This window comes from Corvus hawaiiensis, chromosome 9 (genome assembly GCF_020740725.1).
Source record: "Corvus hawaiiensis isolate bCorHaw1 chromosome 9, bCorHaw1.pri.cur, whole genome shotgun sequence".
Classification (NCBI taxonomy): domain Eukaryota; kingdom Metazoa; phylum Chordata; class Aves; order Passeriformes; family Corvidae; genus Corvus; species Corvus hawaiiensis.
The window spans coordinates 33,289,780-33,309,106 of NC_063221.1; the positions used below are offsets into that span (position 1 = coordinate 33,289,780).

The 19,327-nt window shown below is 40.7% G+C and overlaps 1 protein-coding gene across 4 annotated transcripts in view; it reads right to left on the minus strand.

The window, feature by feature from the left end:
• Positions 1-15,700, minus strand: part of SLC44A5 (solute carrier family 44 member 5) — a 71,990-nt gene extending 56,290 nt beyond the window's left edge. For 2 of the 4 annotated variants that reach the window (XM_048312794.1, XM_048312793.1), the window contains exon 1: positions 14,843-15,104. In XM_048312794.1, coding sequence (XP_048168751.1) covers positions 14,843-15,080 — 238 coding nt within the window. In that variant the 5' untranslated portion in view covers positions 15,081-15,104. Of the gene's footprint in view, positions 1-14,842; positions 15,105-15,162; positions 15,373-15,588 lie in introns of those variants that run through there. The other 2 variants (XM_048312797.1, XM_048312796.1) reach the window with 2 other exon arrangements.
• Positions 15,701-19,327: the final 3,627 nt, after the last annotated feature.

Consider the following 19,327-nt stretch of genomic DNA (forward strand, 5'->3'; position numbering starts at 1 on the left):
AGTCTCAGAAGTAGAACAAGTTTTACCTCCTTACAAAAAGTCACAAAAACCTAGCATTTTACAGTCCTAGACTCAGCTTTATACAGTGCAGATGTACCTTAGCATTTTGAGAGTAACAGTACGCAATAAAATCATAATGTATATAGGAACTTGCTGACTAGAAGTTCTGGTACTATTTTCTCAGCTGAAAATGCTTAATATTAGGCCGAGATGCTTAAAAGTTAATCTCTGGTTTAATCTCCAATTTATTCCTGGAAATTGATGTCTTGTATTTGGTAAATATTAATAATCATGTAAATTGTAACTGGAAACCAGTTTCTGCTCTTATATGTGATGAGGTTGTAATATCCTCTGAAAACTGTGAAATCCTAGGAGCTGGAAGCAAAGTAAATTTTGAAAATTGAGCCTTTAGCATTACAGTTTTACTACTGAATCAACTCCAGTGCTTTTCACTTAGGGTTATCTGGCACTGAAAAGTATAGTCAAGAAATATTATACTACTAATAAGTAACTACTACATTGTTATTATTACTGTTATTGTTGTTACATATTCCCATTAAAACTGCATTTTTTATTTTTTAAAGTGGCACACATTAACACCCAAGTTAGTGACACTTTTCTCTGCAATGTATGAAGCCAGTTGCTAGTACACAGATACCAAACAGGTGTACTGAAAGCACATAAGCCTAACATTCAGCTATGAAGGTGCTGCTAACATGCTTTGCTACATGGAATTTATAGCAGTAAGGTTTCTGTGGCTAGTAACTGCTACTGGTGCCATGAAGAATTCTACTCTGCCTTTCCCAATGGTATTCTTAGCGAATGTCCTCAGGACACGCATACTTGGAGCCAGTGCAGGTCACATCACTGTTTTTATAGCCTTTAGATACTGTGCTTAAACTATGACTGAGCCTACAGAATGCATTACCACAGGACACCTAATCTCATCTCTTGATACCTTGAGGGAATTGCATATCACATCAACAGAAATGTTATGGTGTGCAGTCTGAATCTGCCTTCTACGGTGAGCCACCACACCACAGTATTCATTCTGATGAACCTCTGGTTGATGCAAACAAAAGGTATTGCAAAACTGAAGTGTCAGGGTATAGAGGGAAGAATTCACAGTGCATGCTTATACCCTACTTTTTCCTTACATTCTGTTAATCCACTCATCTCTTTAAAGAAAGGAAAGTGAGGAGAAAGACATTATATCTGTACTATATTATGTATAAATGCTAAATACATGAATTTATTATCAGCACTCACTAAATATTTGAAATCTCTGGAGAAGCTAAAACACCCCAAACTATTAACTAGCAATTTTGCAGCAATTGTATCTTACCTACTGTTTGTTTCCATGTGTGTCTGTGAGCATACACATAGACTTTAAATTTTAATTGGAAGAATTTTCTTCACTATGACTCTGAAATGCAAGATTCTAACACTCCGGGGTGACATGTGTCCAAGTGTTATTGCATAACAACATTTTTTGTCACCTATATTTAGCTAGCAGACTACATATTTCCTTTCCAGTTGGGCAGAAGTGACTGTTCTGCTAGAAGAGCAATCCCTTAGTAATCGGGAGATCTTCATGGAATTCTTCTGGCTAAAAAGTAAGCAGACCATGTTCAAGGATTCAAGGATAAGTGCTATTTCCATTATCTGTGATCTCCAATGTTCCGGGTCCTGTAACCTATTTCCTTCTGTACTGTCAATGTCCTTCAACCCTCATTTCCTAGTTCACATTCTTAAATAATTCTCCATCCTGAATCCCAAATTATTCTCCCTTCTCTTCCTAACCACATTTTTATTGCCATTCTGCTGCCATATATGAAACAGGACTGCTCCTGAATGACAGGTTTCCATTCTGTCATGGAAGAGATAAAATGTTAGAGATAAAAATGTTTTGTACATTTTTTTATGTGGAGAGCTGGTCCAAAAATCAAAAGGCTACCTAAGAAGGTACGCAAAGACCAGTCAAATAAAGGGACTACTGCATACTAAATCTGCTTTCTATACCTTATAATGCATAGCACTACTTAAATATCTCAGTGAGCAGCAGCATTTGTGTAGTCTCCTCTGAATTGGTATCATTTACACTGCACCATCAAAAACAAAAGCAGCACTTCATGTCCCCTAAAACATTTTGCCAGTCAAGAGTCAATCTGTTTGGAAGCCTATCATAGAAAATAACTGTGAAGAGTGAAATCAACATTCCAACAATATTGTATATTATGTGAGGTAACCGGAAACTAATTTGAAAAGAAAGAGATGTTTTGTAGAAACAACCCTGTGTTGACAGAGAGATTAATAAAAGGAAATGTCAAAAAAAGGAATGTTTATGTTATAAGAAGAAAAATACTGATTTTGATATACACTCCTTTCCTGGGTGCAATTCAGCATTATGAATTTGAAAGTTGATGTTCTAAATCTTGCAAATCTTTTTTAACTTGCTCAGTTAAAAAGACACGTATCTCTATAGGTTCCACAGGAAAGGGACCAAGTTAAGTCTTTACTGTAAGTAGAATGAGACTTGAACTAGTCTGAAATAATGGTTCAGAAACTTCATCATTCTCTGCTGCTTCTAAATTGTATCTTCTCATTTGTCTTTCTATATGACAGATGGAGTTCTTAAAGAGCAATCTAAATTTGTGTGGCAATTACTACAGAAATTCCAAGAAAAGCTGCAAACATTTGCACTAAAAATAGCAAGAAATCTTGAATTTCTTTCATGTTTTAAGCAGCAGACCTTATGCTAGAGAAACTGATGCCAAAGATAAGTATACGATGTTTCTTGACTGCCCTTTTACTATTTTCTGGAAGGTTTTCTCTACAGCAGTAACCCAGTTTGGGCTCACCTAAGGTGAAGAGACAGATCCTTTTATTCAGGACTTTCCTTGGCCTCTTAGCCAGAACATCCTCATACGAGAACCACTCTGTTGAGATTTTTACAGCAGTAGAGCTCTTCCGAGTGTTTGCCTATTTAGATTCCCCAATCACCTCAACAAGACTTATGTTATTGCTAAGAAAATATGCGGTCTGTGCAATAGCAGTGTTTATTTTTTTTATGAGTGCTGCTCCCAGGATGGCAGGATTGTGAGGTTTTTTGTTTGGTTGGGTTTTAAAATAGGACTGATCAAATGTTTTAGAATGCTAATGTTTTTGGCTTCCCAGACTTCATTCCCTGTCAATGAAGCAATAGCAGTATTTGTTCTTCAGCTTAAAAGACACAATACCAGATGTCCATCTAAACTGCAATTAATGGGGCTTGATTAATGATTATGTGGAACAAAAAATCTGGAGGGGAAAAAAGGAAGGAATGAAAAACAGAATGGAAAGCAAGTAGAAATGGAAACAATCAGGTAAGCAAGAGAAACAGGAACAAGATGATGCAGAAGGGTAAATTGAAGAACAAACTGTAGCATAATTGCAGGAGAGTTTATAAGACTGATCAGGTATCCAAGTACAGCAGCAGATTATCCATGTGTCCTTCACTAAAGACAAGTCCACCACAAGTTGTATTTAGTAGGCAACCTAAAGGCATTAAGTTAAAGTTGGACTTCAGTTATCCTGACAGCTGCGAAATGGAATAAACTATTCAAAAAATCAATTTCTGAATCAAAATTTTGAATCTAAAGCACAGACATTTCATAATTAGGAAGTGTGTGAACTGAAAGAAGTTCAAATCCTAGCATGTTTTCAAGATACAAGTCATATTAAGATTTACAAGTAATTGTTTCTTGAATCCTAACCATCAGCAATAATTTCTTTTAATGCACCTAAACGTTTTCTAACTAACAGTACACTCCCATCCATTGAATCCACGTAAGTCAAACATAACTGCAGTAAACTGTGCATAAATGAGAATTTGATAGTTACAATATGTTATTACTTGATTTTGAGTTCTGGATAATACAGTAATGAAATGATTCCTGAATGCTTACAACAAAGACAAAACCATAAAGATAATGAGCATGTACTGGTAAAACGCAGAATCAGTACATATATATCCTGAATGCTTTAGGAAATGCAATAAGGAACTTGACTGAAGGAAAATTACCTGAAACACAGCCATGTCTTTTCCTATTATTAACAGACAAAATGAAGGGTAACAAATGGGTTTTCTTCTTAGAGTACCTTTTGTGAGAGATCTCAATCACTAAACCTAATCAAAGCTTCTATAAAAATGGAAAGGATTAATATAGATTAAATGGGACAAGTTGGGTATACCAGGACACAGAAGACTGACTTTCTAATGTCACATGCCAGAAGGCTGTTTCAAATTACTGTTCTATTCTAAGGATGGAAGCCTTTGCTTTTCAGTCCCAGGCTTTTTTAGACATACCAATAACTATCCTCAGTCTCTCTTCCTGCTTCACTACAGACTAGGAAAAAAAGTAAAAAACTGCTTGAGTTGTGGATTACTATCCTCAAAAATCTCAAAATAGGAAAATTAAATCAGTTTGCCAGTGACTCTATAGTCTTGCAAAACACTTCTATGTGTTTGCTGATTATTTTATGCCAAGACATGTTCCTCCTTGCCCTCACTGTGATTTGGATACCTACCCTGCTAAGTCCTACTTTGTTATGCAGCTTGTGCTGGAACACTGAAGCAGTTATGTGTCTTCACAGAACACATAAAAGCCATTATTCAGACTTAAGAAAAAGAAAAAAAAGATGGCAGTGGATTGGCCCCCCACTCTTTAAATACTTCCCACCCACTAGAGAATTCAAGCAAAAATCTGTCCCACAGTGCACATTCCATCCTACTGGTATTCCCAGAATAGAAGTGTTTTAATTGTTTGGCATGGTGCATCACCAGGAACAAATACATCAAGCCAACCAGAGCTTGATCATTAGGTATTATTTTGTCACAGTATCAATACAATTACATTTACAATTGCTTTGAGTGCTACTGGGAAATGGTCCTGAAGCATGAACAACTTCTCACACATTATGCAAGTTTCCCATCTTGAGCAACACACAAGTCATTAAAACCTAACAAACAAGAGGCTTCCTTTACCAAATAAACATTTCCTCATCTTTTTCTAATGTGATAGTACACGGCAACATTCTTCTTACTCAGTACTTCCAGAGGAAGACTTTCTCATGGCCAAAATGTTTCTTTTATTACAGATTCAGCACGTTAACTCATCAGAAGATTTGGAAAAGATTTGCAAACAACTTTCAGCTGTATAGAAAATCTGCTGCAAAGTGCTTTCTACCTAGTTCTATGAAAGCTGCAAAACAAATGAACAAAATCACCTCCAACAACTTCCTGATCAATGTTTATCACTACTGAGGTTTTGGCAAAGAAAATGGCAGGTTTCCTACAGGGGTCCATCATGCATTACAGAGGATTCACAGCTGGAAGTCAAGTACAGACTCCTCCTGAGAGAAGTCTTGTGTTCTAAATACAATTATATTTTGGCAATCAGCAATTACCCTTAAAAAAAAGTTCTGACGGTGAAATACACTGCAAATGTAACACAGAAAAAAGCTTCAAATTCCTTGCCTTTTGCTCATATTTATTTAGGTGTAGGTCAGATCTGTAGAATTGAAACCAATAGAGTGAGAATGGGGAGGAAAAAATCATAAAATTCCTCTAAAACAGAGGACAACAATGAAGGAAGATGCGATAAACTAAAACTGTATTTTGTAACAGAAAGACAGATTGATAGAACAGAGACGGATAATAATGAAAGACAAAGCACATACTCCAGATGCCAGATGCACAGACGATGTCAAAATAGATGCCTGTAATGACAACAGCTATTGTACAAGAACTTGACATCTGTACTAATAATTTGCATAAATTTTCTTTATCCTTGCAGGCATGCAATCTCACAATTACTTAGAAGCTATATTAGTAACATTAGCAGCATTTGGTTGAGGGATTGTGTCAAATGGGCAGGAGGAAGCTGTGAGTAACCACAGTGTAACTTACCACAGCTTTTGTAGTACAGCCAAAGCAGCAGAGAAAGACAACATAATATGTAGTTGTCAACAAATGTAAACATAGCTCACAAAAATGTAAGTACATAATTTAATCTTCTAGTCAAATATTTATCTTTCATCCATCTTTGAAAACGAAAAGGTAAGGACATGGGTGAAGAGCAAACCAATCCCAGCTGTAAGTGGAAATCATGTACAAGACCGTATCCTACAGTGACAAAGCAAGGGAAAGCAGACACATATGGCTTTGCCCTTCATTACACTAATCATGACTGATATAAAAGTTAAAATACCGTAACATCAGGAAAACATGTTTTAAGATACTGCCCAGCTATCCCAAGGGTCTGCATGAGAGGATGAGCAGACAGGCCAAGACAGCACAAGCATGTTTCAAAGGTCCAGAAATGCACCGCTATACAGACTACAGTCCTATCCTTCCACAAGTGCTCCAGAAAGGCTCTTGGGCTCACACAGTGAGAACAGAATCCACTTCCTATTTCAGTTTCTTTTTTTATGCAGGCTACAAGCAGAATTTTACCCATAAACAAGAGAATCTTTCCAAATACATTGCAGTCTGTATTAAGGACCACTGCCATTCAGTTGCCCTTGTTTAGTTGGGCAACTATGACTTATTATTTTAAAGGCAAAATCAATACAGGCAAATGCAATACTTTAAAGCAAATTCACTGCAGGATGCCTTTTAAAGATAATTACAAATCTTTGGTACAGACACAAAACTATGATAATTTACCTTAAAGTATGACAGAAAATGGTTAGAGACAACATAGTTTAGCACAAGCCCATTAGGACTAGTCAAATCTAATAAACTTTCATTCCCACATTGAGTGTAATATTATCATTAACTGATCCCACTAACTGTGGGATCCCACTAACTGACCCAACAGCTTAAAACAAGTCAAAAAACAGATGACAAAAAATACATTAATTGACCATCCACATCCCCCAGAAGTCAGTCGGTGGGGAAAAAAAGAAACACTTTCCCAGATTGTTCCTTTACCATGCCATTCTTTCTTACCATATTTTTCTTACACTTTTGAGTGAGACAGAGCATAAATAAACAACATTTGTAGGTTTTCTCATATATCTTCTTCTGGCAGTGGTTACAGTGTACATAACAGGGAAGAGTCTTGGAAAAAAGCTCTTGGCAGTTGGGGGGTTTATGTTTTTTTGCTTGCAGAGCCACATTTCCAGGTGTACTAAAAAACTTCATTGATAGTCGTTGGCTCAGAATTCTAGTAGGCTTGTTTGTTTATTTGTTCACCATCCTGTTACAGATTCACTTGATTTGGAATAACTTTCACTTTGTTAAGAAACTTTTGCTGAACTTTCACTTTGTTGAGAAACTTTCACTGATTTATCTTCCTATTCTGCTTGTCAGTATCCCAAACCACTCATTCACTACCTACAGATTTTTGATTTCCTCAGTTGAAAGGAAAACCTTTCATTATAAAAGGATTAGAAGAAAAAGCCAAGTTTCCAGTATCTGAGCTCTCTTTATTATCTTCTCTACAATTCCAAAATAAACTTCCACACAGCTGCCAAGATAGTTGTTTTCCCTCAGACTGGAGACGAAAATGGTGGCTAACCTCAAGCTTGTGGACTGGTGTTACATGGCTCTTGCCACAACACTTGGTCATTTGTGAAGAGCCCATCAGCATAAATTAGCAAGGATCTGCTCTGCATGAACTGCACAACTAGAAATATGATATAATGTAACATTATGTTACTTGCTTTCCAAATGAAATTATGTACTCCTAGTTACAATTCTGTTAGCAATACTTTCTCTAGGTGTAGCAGGGACCTGCACAGATACCAGAAAAATACTAACAAGGAAATATATATGTACATCCTATATACATATTTACTGAAATACACACATGCATATATATATGTATGAAAGCACTCTGTTACCTCATAAATCCTACTCAAACCTTTAAATTACTTATGGGGTAAATATTACAAGAGTTCAAGAGTATCGGTCACAGGGCACATCATTTCCCTGTTTACAGCAGTTGCCTAGATGCTAGCACAGATATTGCATTGTACTGAAACCAACAAAAAGGCGTATTCACAGATACAGCTTATTGTCTTTTGCCAGACAGAGTAAAGCAACAGCATAGGAATTACTTATCATTCTGTCAGGGTGGGGGGGCAAATCTAAAAATAACTACTGTATTTTGCTACACTTAGCTAGTTTTTAGCAACCTGATCATATCCAACAAATTATAACTCTTGTAGAAAAATATCAATGATGAAAAAAACAGTTAATTTTAATGTAATATCCACTACAAATAATCTTATATAATAAATACCAGAGGTATTATTCCACATGTTCATTTATTTCGAAGTACACTGATTATAAAGGACACTAATTCAGCTACCAAATTTCACAGCACATCAGCTTGTACAAGTCTAGATGATCTGCATGCAATAGATATTCACTTTCTTCTATATACAATCAGCTGTGCAAAAGAGGTAATTATGTGGTATCCCAGTCCACTCATGTTAGAGCTCCTCTTTCTGGTGAAATATATTCCTAAGGTACAAATGGGTTCCCACCCTTATCACATCAGAAGTACACACTAAATCATATATTTTAACAGATACGGGTTAAAAATAGGTACAAGCATGGGACTTCCTGCTGAAGAAGTAACCCACCAAACATCTTTTGGGAACTCTAATCAGTGGTCCACTTTAGGGAGAGGATCGCTTTAGGCAAAACTTCCTTGTCTTGGCACATGTCAGAGGTCAATCAAATGCACCATTCCAGGTTTTAGTAAAACAGAAGACCTTTGACTTCAAAGTGACTGTTCAACAGAGTACCTTCAAGGAGTATAGTCACTTGCTGCAGCTCTCTTCAGCACAGTCTAGGAGGGAAAGGATGACTTCATTTATATGGAATGAGGCTGGAAAAATGCTAATATCCCTTAGTTACAAGGAACAGTCAGATGTATCCCATCTCTGCCTGTGACAAGTTCCCCATAACTTGTACAGGCATGTGGACAGCACTGAACTTCTACATCAGCAGTAGGCTCTGTGGGATTGTCCCACAAGCGAGAGTGAGTCCTTCCTGGCTACTTTTCCTTCTGGGTGCTTATAGCAGCCCAGCTGCTATGAAGTGCCACAGCAGATTAATGTGATAAGAAAAAAACCCCCACTCTTGATTTTTGATATGGATTGGAGCTCTATTATTTGGAATGACAGGTATAAAGCTATTTATATCTATACCTGGAGAGAAGCGAATTCCGGAGTCTGGAATTCCAGTATCATAAAAGCTTGGTACCAACAAATTTAGACCGAACAATATGAAAAAAAAAAAAAAAAAAGCAGAAACATTCACATAAAGTTTAAGTTGCACAGGTCTTTTGTCCAAAATTATACTCAGTCACTGTTGGGATCTGTTGCCTAAGAATACTTAGGTATCTAAGACATCCATCTAACTCTAACAGCTGCCAGGCGTTTATTTCCTGTCATCCTAGCAAAAATAAAACACAGGTTTACATATAAACTTACTTTTTCCCTGTAGTTACTTATTAGACTTGTCACCACTTTCCCACAACACCTTCAAGGACTTTGAATCCTGTGTATCGCACCACCTCCCAAGTAAGTGCTCACAGAAAATAAAGTTGGAAAGAACTTTGAAAGGTTATTCTGTTAGTCTTCTTCCAGGATTTCTTGCATACTTCTTCACTGTTTCCCCAACCTCTGACTGAAACACCTTCTTCAAAGTCCCAAATTAATCAGTACAAGTTCAGAAGGAAAAGACCACATATGGAAATCTAAATGTCCAGGTTCACATATATGTTGTACAGTGCACAGCCATCACATTTTCCTTAGCCTTCACTGTAACAAAGATAGATTGTTAACAAATTTGGGTATTTATCTTCACTGTATTAAACAAATCAGAGTAGTATTCCATAAAACACATCTTGTTCCTAACCTCCCAGGAAAGCTTTTACGTTTATGTGCTTTAATAGTCCTAAGTTAATATAATTTACACTATCCTGCTAGATGCTTCTGTACTATTTTATTAGACTAATAGACATTAATGACACACTGCCTCCCTGACATAATACCCAGATGCTAGGGAAACACATTAGCAGATTCTGTAAAACTGACTGCCTCTGAGCCTGCCTGTGAGCCAGATACTAGCAACAGGAAACACAAATAAACACAGTTAAGCAACTGTGAATGTGATGTGCCTTTACATTTCAGGAGTGAATGCAGAGCAAACAGATTTTCTCATATCCAAGTGAAGTTCAGTTACTGAATTTACTAAATCACCTCCACATTTCTGTGTGTTTAACAGCATTTTTTCTTCTGACCAGATGATCATGTCCAATTTATTTTATTTTTGCTTGTTATGTAACAACTAATTAGCCTGTGCAGAATGAGATATTTATGACTCTAATATAAGGATACAGCGTAGAGAAATACAGGCTTGGTAGGACAGGAGAGACTCTGAGAAGCAGAGATGCAAGACTGGATGATAATATACTATACAGGTTTGGGATGGTAGTAGAGAGAACTTCCCCTCAACTGTGTATTAGTACCCTTCTTGTTAAAAGATAAACAAAGTTTAATTAGTCAACAAGAAGCCTAGCCTATTAAACTCTTTCTAGATAATGTTCAGTGACAGTTACACACAACCCACTCAACAGCGAATAACATTAATCTCCTTACTTACAGATGTTCTGATTATATCATCCTTGTTCATGGCTGAGCAATATCTTACTACCAAGAATGGCTCAGCTTAAGTCAATAAGCTAAAAAATGTACAACACTCAAGTGCTAAAGGATAACAAATGGATAACCTGGATGCTTTCAGATACTGTAGAATCTTAATTGGACTGGAAAATGCAGTAATTAATTTGGCTCGAGAAATATGAAGAAGTACTAGACCACTAGATGAGCAAAAATTGTATTACCTAAATCCTGCCAGTTTTGTTCACTATTCACTTACTGACCAAACCATCTCTGATATGCAGTACTTTTCATATTTTCATAGAACCACAATATGATTTGGCTTGGAAGGGACCTTAAAGCTCATCTCATTCCAACCCCACGCCATGGGCACGGATACCTTCCACTAGACCAGGTTACTCAAGAGTCCCGTTCAACCTTGGACACTTCCAGGGATGGTGCAGCCATAGCTTCTCTGGGCAACCTGTTTCAGCATCTAATCACCCTTGTGAGAAAAAATTTCTTCCTTACATCCAACCTAAATCCTCTTTCAGTTAAAAACCATGGCCCCTTGTCCTGTCTATAGAAACCTTGGGGGAAACAAAAAGAAAAAAAAAAAAAAAAAGAGGGGGTAAAAAAAAAAAAGTCTTTCTCCATCTTTCTTACAAACCCCCTTTACCTCTTTATATATATCAAAAAGCTGAACAATCTCAACTCTTTTAGTCTTTCCTCATAAGAGAGGTGCTCCAGCCTGCTAATCATCTTCATGGCCCTCCTATGGACCTGCTCAAACAGATCCGTGTCTTGCCTGTGTTCGGAATGCTGGAGACAGATGCAGTACCTTCAGGTGGGGTCTCACCACAGTGGAGTAGAGGGGCAGAATTACCTCCCTCAACCTGGTGCCCCACTTCTCTTGATGGAGCCCAGGACACAACTGGCTTTCTGGGTTGCAAGTGCGCATTGCCAGGTTATGGCCAATTTTTCATCCACCAGTACCCCAAGTCCTTCTTCTGCAGCATTGCTCTCAAACCATTCATCTCCCAGCTTGTGCTGATAATGGGGATCACCTGACCCAAGTGCAGGACCTTGCACTTGGCCTTGCTTGACTTCAAGCAGCTTGCAGCTCCTCAAGCCTGTCACGGCCCCCCTGAATGGCATCCCTTCCTTTTAGTGTATCAACTGAACCACTCACCTTGGTGTCATCTGCAATTGTGCTGAGGGTACACTCGATCTCATTTATTTTGTTGATGTACATACCAAATAGCATTGGTTTCAGTACAAACACCACTCATTACTGGTTCCCACTTGGATACTGAACTGACTGTAACTCTTGGGACATGGATGTTGTGGAGGACCACAGAACCAGATAAAAAAATGAAGCGGCATGCTAAGAGAGAAAGTTTTCACTCAAAAAGACCTGTCTGCAGTAAAAAAACCCCGTAGAAAATATTACAAGTGTTGCTTTTAAAATTATTTCTCTGTTTTTCTGCCCAGCCTCCCAAATTTATTCCATAGTGAATTGTTTTATGTAAAACTAGGATGTTGGCAAAATCAGGTATGTCTGAAGCTCTGTAACTAGGTTCAGTAGATCTGCTCAAAGAGTAAATGATCTATCCCGCCTAAAACATGCACTGCAAAGCCTAGACGAAGCAGACCAAATTTATGTCAAAGAAAGGCTTAAGCCATTTGAATCTGCGATTCACGTATTTCCCATACTTCTGAGTATATTAAAATATTTAAAAAGTGTTAAACTGAGTTTCATTTTTGACATGAACCTACCCCACTGGTATGAAATTTGAACCTCAGAAGGCAAAATGAATTACATACCACATGCACAAGGATTTACCAGCAGGAGCTAAGGAAGCTATATCTGCAGTAGTGTCACAGGCAATAGCTTCCACATCATATGACACTGCTGTGGCTAAATAGTCCATTTTCCTCAGATTGAGGATGTCCTTCCTGCATGGTACATACGTGTAACTGGAGGAAATTAAGAATGGCAAATGCAGGCCAAGTGACCAGAATGACATCTTGATAGAAGTTACACAGTTCCTCAAAAATTCTCCCAAGTGAAACAGAACTTCCCCAACTTGGGAACATAAACAAATAGAATTCTTCTTAGGAGAAACTTAACATGATCAGTTCACAGCAGTAACTAGGAAATCATAAGACTCAAATTTTGGTTGCATCCACTACTGGCAAAAAAATCATAGGCAAGTAGTTTTTCCTAGAGAAGATCTAAACATGCAGATATAAAAAAGCTAGATGAATTTGAGTTGGGAGTAATAACATTGGGCACTTCATAACCTTCTCAATGTTTCTTAAAATAGTGATTAAAAGTTTTTTTTAAAGATGTCATCATCCCTTTGGCCTTCAGTGGCCATTTGTAAGGTAAAACTGAACTGCAGTTCACTGCTATAGGAAATTGTTTATGGGACAATCACTGATTCTACTATGAAGAAAAAAATAATTTCAACATTCATATGACAGCATTTAATATTGCAGTCACATAAAAGAAAAGTACTACTTCACTTAAAAAATAAAGACCACACTCATAAATCATGCACTGGAGTAATCTCTTCGAAAGAATCAGACTGATGCCACAAGTTAAAAAACTTTGAGAAGAATTTGCCTTTGTCATTTATAAATGCTGTGAGGAATTATTGAGATTCCAAAGAGGGAAGTTTAGGACATCTATACCTCTGAAAAATATACGTGCCAGCTAATAAATAACCAGTTGCTGGCAAAGACAGCAAAGTCAAGAGGATCACTATTACAACAACCTAATTTAAAAGGAAAACCATATTATCTATGCTCAATTTGAAAATGCTGCACTTGCTGTTTTATAAGTCCTTAACATTATGGGATCTAACAAGGGAAAAAACCTTGCTTCCCAACACAAGAATAGAGTAATTGCTCAAGACTTTTACAAATGTAGTAACACAATAAACATTACCCCTATTAATATCCATACATGTAGATAAACTAAAAGGAAGTAAATGCACTGATGGAACAGCTCAAATAGCAAAAATTCTACAATTCTTCAGAATATTGCCTTCCTCCCTAAAGTTGAGTAAAGATTCACCCTTTCTTACCCGTGTAACATGCTTTCAAAATGAAGTTTAAAAAATTACTGTATTATGACAGTAAAACACTTGGTAGCTCCCACCATGACTTTACCAGAGTGTTCTTTCTTACAAATGGCAATTGAGGAAGAATACGTAGCACTTACTGAACTCTATTTGGAAGCTATTTTTCCCTTCCTGAATACTGTGTTCCTGCTCTTCCTTCAGAATAATACTTCCACTCTTTCTACCATCAGTGCTGAATATCTATGATCCTAGGCCTATAGTCTCTCTGCAGTAACCTGCAAAACCATTTGAATTCCATAGGAGTAGAAAAAGGTTCTCTCGGAAGTTAAATTATTTCAGACTCACCAATTTTGATTTCACCTTTGCTTTGTGGCTTGTCTTCCCTCTCTAAAGGCTTTTTTTTGTTTCTTTTCATTTCCCTTTTTCGAAGGAAGCCAAGCCATTTTTCCTTTAGTCAGATCAAGGTTCAGACCATGGCAGTGAATTAAAAACCAGATTTTTCCAAGGTGTAAACATGTCACATAGCATGCCTGTGCCACCGAGGCAAAGGCTGCTTTATCAAGCCACGTTTACCCTTTTCTGTAATTCGGCTCATTGCTGGAGGCCTCCAGGGCTCCCGGAGCAGCAGACTTGTTCTAAGAGGGTTTGCTCATTCTGCACGTTTGTTTTGCCATGGAAATCTCGCGCACACTGGAAGAGGAAATCGGCTTTGTAGCGACACCTTCAAACAGCCTAAGCAGCTTTGCAAACCCCATGTCCCCCATCGCAAATACATCGCCTTCCAAGGAGCAATTAAAGCAGAGCCCAAACACCCAGATGAAGTTCTGCCCCCGGTGACCTTCCCGCGGCGCCGGCTGGCAGGACCAGCGGGAAGCTCCCGCTGCACGCGCCCCAAACACCAGCAGCCCACAGGTACCACATCTCAGCGGGCTCCGCCCCCGCACACCGCTCCGGGCACCCCACGGCCCCTGGCCCCGCACACCGCTTCAGGCGCCCCACAGTCGGCTCGGCTCGGCTCGGCTCGGCTCGCGCATCTGCCGCCTGGCCCCTCTCTGCCCCAGAACACGGACAAAGCGACTACAACGCACCTGCTCCTGCGGCGGGGGCGGCGGCGGAAGCTCCAGGTCTACCCGCCCCCATCTCTGCGCCCACCGGCTCTTTCCCTGAACCGATCGTCCTGCTTGCTCCAGGCCGGGCGAGGTGCTCCGGCGTCCCGGGGTCTACCTCCGACACGGGGGACCCTGCGCCCACCGCGCCCCCACATTCGTCAAGGGAAACAAACTCCGTCTGCCTCTGGCCGCCGCCGCCCGCCGGGCGGATCCGCATTGTAAACAGGCCGGAGGGCAGCGCAGGCGGCGGCGGCCCCCGCCCCAGCACCGGCGCTCGCCCCGCCGTGCCCCGCGCTCACCGTAGAGATGTGCGGAGGCTTCGCCCTTCCTCGCCATCGTCTCTCGGTGCCCTCCGCGCCGGCACCGCCGGGGCACAGCCAGGGGCTCGGCGCCTCCGCCCGCCGCTCAGCGCGTTCTTTGTTGCCGTGAAGGCATGAGAGGCAGCGGCGGCCGGGCAGTCTCCAGCTCCGCTCTGCCGCGGCCGCCCGCAGCACCGCCCGCACCCCGCGCCCACCCTCCCGTCCCGCCGGCTCCGCGGCGACGCCTGCGCCGACCCGCGGGGGCGGTGCCGGTGCCCGGGTCGCGAGGAGGGGGGTGCGGGCGGAGCGGCCGCGCCGAGGGCCGGCGAGGGGCACGGGGATGGGCCGCGCGTCGCCAACTTCGCTTGGGCCCGGCGGCAACTTCGGCATCCGGTGAGAGCGGGGCCAGACCCAGCGGGGCCGTACCTGGCAGGGCGGTTTCCATCCTCCCGCACCAACCGCCGCTGCCCGCAGCCGGGTGCGCTGCCCGTGTGTGCCCCTGCCCTGCGCAGAGCCCGGAGGTGTTGCCGTTGGTGGGAAGCGGCCGGCCGACCCTGAAGCCGCTCGCCTCCCGCCCGGGCCCCGGCGGGAAGCACCTCCCTTGGCGGAGCTGTCCGTGCCGCCCGTGCTGAGCGCCGGGCCGGCCAGGCCGCCCGCGGGCAGCGGTCTCGTGCCCAGCAGCCGGCACGGGCTCCCGGGGCTGGAGGAGGGCGAAGCGCTCTTGTGTGCTCACCGGCAACAGTGCGACTATCTCCCGACGGGGGGGAATTCTGTTGCTTCTGGGTTGGGGCATTTTCATGATTCAGTCAAAAACCATCCTCAATACTGAGAAATACAGATTTCTGGTCATCAACTTTCCTTCAGTTGACATCCTCCTCCCTGCGTTGTATCTGAATGGGGCAACGGACACTTACGAGCCATTAGTCTGATTGCTGAGATTCTTTTACAGTCGTGACAGCACAAATCATCACTACAGCAAAAGGCCACTATACACAGATGTCACAATGCTATTAGTCTGTTGTCACTAAGTTCAACACACAGAGTATTTCGTAAAAGAAAACATTTTGAAATGACAGAAGTGCACCTGTTGGCCATTACTTACATTTTCAGATATGACCTTTAGAGGAAAAGTTATTTTCTGAGGCTTGCAAATAAAGGTACCCTTTCAAAAATTGGCTAAGACCTCAGAAGCACATGACTCATTTATTTATGAGTAAATTAATGTCCACAGATCATGGAAGTTGTTGCTATGCTTGTATTAAAACGTAAACCAATCACCTGTGCATTGGTGAGGGTACGTGACTCTTACATGGTCCGTGCATCATCAGGTCTTGTAGAGCTAGCTGCCTTGGCTAGTTTCAAGAAAACTAAATCAGGCATATGTATGACCTTATCCATCCTCCTAGAGGTCTCAGTTCAGGCCAATTGCTCCAACAATTACTGAATTTCACATATGTAGTTTTGTCTGCTAGTAGTGAAAATACTGGGGGGAGTTATTCCCCCCCCCCCCCCCCCCATATTGAATTGTTAGAATTTATACTTTTAAATACTGTATTTTCAAATGAGTACTTGCTTCCATCAGTCATCTCACTTCATCACAGTATTACCTGGGCAGAGGTTTATGATTCTGTGCACTGCTTGTGGTCTACAAATTTGATAACAGTTCTTTTTTAACCTAGCCCCCTATCATCTAGGCCACCTACCTAGCCTAGCTACCCAAGATGCCTGTCTGTGTTCCAGGACATGGACATGAAGTAAATACCTGATGTGGAAAAAGGCTGACATACTTTGCTATCTACGAAGAAATCCTTATTTCATCTCAGTGATGTTGACTAGGAAAACAATTCAGACAATCTCATCTACAGAAGAAAGAGCTTCTTGTGTCAAAGACTGAGTCAAACATGAGAAAAGCGGCATAGGACAGCTTTGTAAGAATGAAGGAGGTATATTAATGTCTTCTGGCTCATTCTGATAACGCATGGCAACCTAAAGGTAGCAGGGCATGACCAGATTTGATAGTCAGAGCTTAAGTAGCATTCTTGAGGAGGCCTCAGTATTATTCTACAGCTCAGTGTTGTTCTGTTCCCCTTGTGCAGAGGAATGTATCTATATATATAGCCTACCTTCAAGAATGAATATTGGAATCTCAACAATAAAAAACATAGGTAATACAGTTAGTATAGCCTGTTCTACAAATAAATATTTAGGATATATAAGTATCACATGTTATATGTCTAATATGTAATACAGAGCATATACAATGTCTATATTGTGTCTATACTAGAAAGTTTTTATAATACAGTATTTATATCCTCCAGGAGAAGAAGTAACTTTCGACTTGGTTCGGACTATCAGTGTTGCCTATCCCTGGTCTTAAGATTAAGAACCAAACATGGTTTAAGGGAAAAGGGAAAGGGAAAATAAATACTTTGGTATTTATTTAAGGATCCTTAAAGGTGAACGACTTCGTCCAGGTGGAATGCACCAAAATGCACACGGAAATGCACCCAAAATGCGCCCCAAAAATGCATGCTCACCCACGATAGATCACATATACAATTTATAGACTTCGCAAATTAGCGTATCTATCAAAGATTCCCCAATGAGAAGCTTAAACAAATAGCGTGATACTTCCCCATCCTGAAGAATTCCCCCCTGGATGGGCCTCTATCTTAGTCTACAGGATGTGTTCTAGAGAGGACCTTAGTTTCTCAGGATAGCATAGGACTTTCTGGCCCCGACTGTGAGGCCTCCAGGATGTTTGGTCTCCTTCCTGGCTTAACGGAATATTAGGACTATGCTAAATTATTGGGCTTAAGGAATTACAAATATGCATGCTAAAAGCACTGAGGATACATAAAAGCTATAAAAGGGTATATAAAAGGTACATAAAAGAAAAGGCAAAAAATCATCATGGCATCATCAGAACCAAGGAATAACCTAAAAATACACTAAAATAAGAGAGAAAACTTGCTAAAAAGAATTCAAAAGGTTAGAATAGTGCTAAACACTACAAGGTATCTATTCAGATAGATGGCAGATTATATAAGGAGACCACTTTGAGACACAGCAGATCATCTTTGTATATTCGTGTTTCTCTGAAGGGCCTGAGAAATGGCAGAAGGAAGCCACCAGGACTAGACAGAATGAAAACAGCAGTAGCTACAAACAAGGAGGAATATCCCTATATTCCTATAACCTATCAAAATAGGGAACAGTTGTGTTCAAGTGAGTAAATTATAAAGGATCACAAAATTTGGCACGTTAAGTGTGGAAGAACAGTAAGGCAGGCCAAAAACGTTTGAGCATTAATTTGCAAAACGTATGGATGCTAAAAAGAATCCTTTTTCTAAAGGCCAAGAGGAGGAAGAGAATACATAGAGTTAATAGGATATTTTCCTTGATATTTTTCTTAAGCCTCCTATGCACATATAGACTTGAAGGTGGTAAACATTTTGAAAATTTTTGAAAATACTTCTGATGAAAATTCATAAAACTGCAGACCTTGCCTCTGCATGCTGCAAACAGTGAAAACTACAATCATGCAGACAAATTTGGAATATGTGATATATTGGGAAGTATAATTTCTGTAAAGAGAAGTCAAGGCTCAGAGAACTACTGAAGACTTCCCAAGGAGACAGCAGACATGAAAATAAGGGAATACAGCTGATTTTCAGGTTATTTGGATTTCTGAAAACATTCCACAAGGTTCCTCATGAAAAAGTTTTAAATCAAATAAGACACCATAGAGGGAAAAGTCCTTTTCTGGCTAAAAATTGTTAAAGGGTGTTAGAAGGGTCTGTCATTTCTTGCAGCTCCAGGACCCCTCCTGTCCTGCCCAGCCGCTGGAGCCCAGGCTGGTGCCTGGGGACACAGGGTCCCTGCCAGGCAGAGTGACGTGGCTGCCGCCGCCTTCCTGTTTGTGGTGCCACAGATGAGGCACAGTCTTCAACAGCACCTACATGCAGGACTTACCTTCACCTCCAGCACAGAGCACAGGCAGCCATGTCCTCTCCCCTCTTGGGCTGGCAGAGACAAAAGGTCACTAGTGCAGGCGCTCACAAGACTCCCTGGATGCCTGAGCACATGAACATTCACCCAGTACCCTTGCCCAGATCCCAGCCTTCTTACCTGCCTCAGGAGCACCTTATTTCCAGGCTGGTTC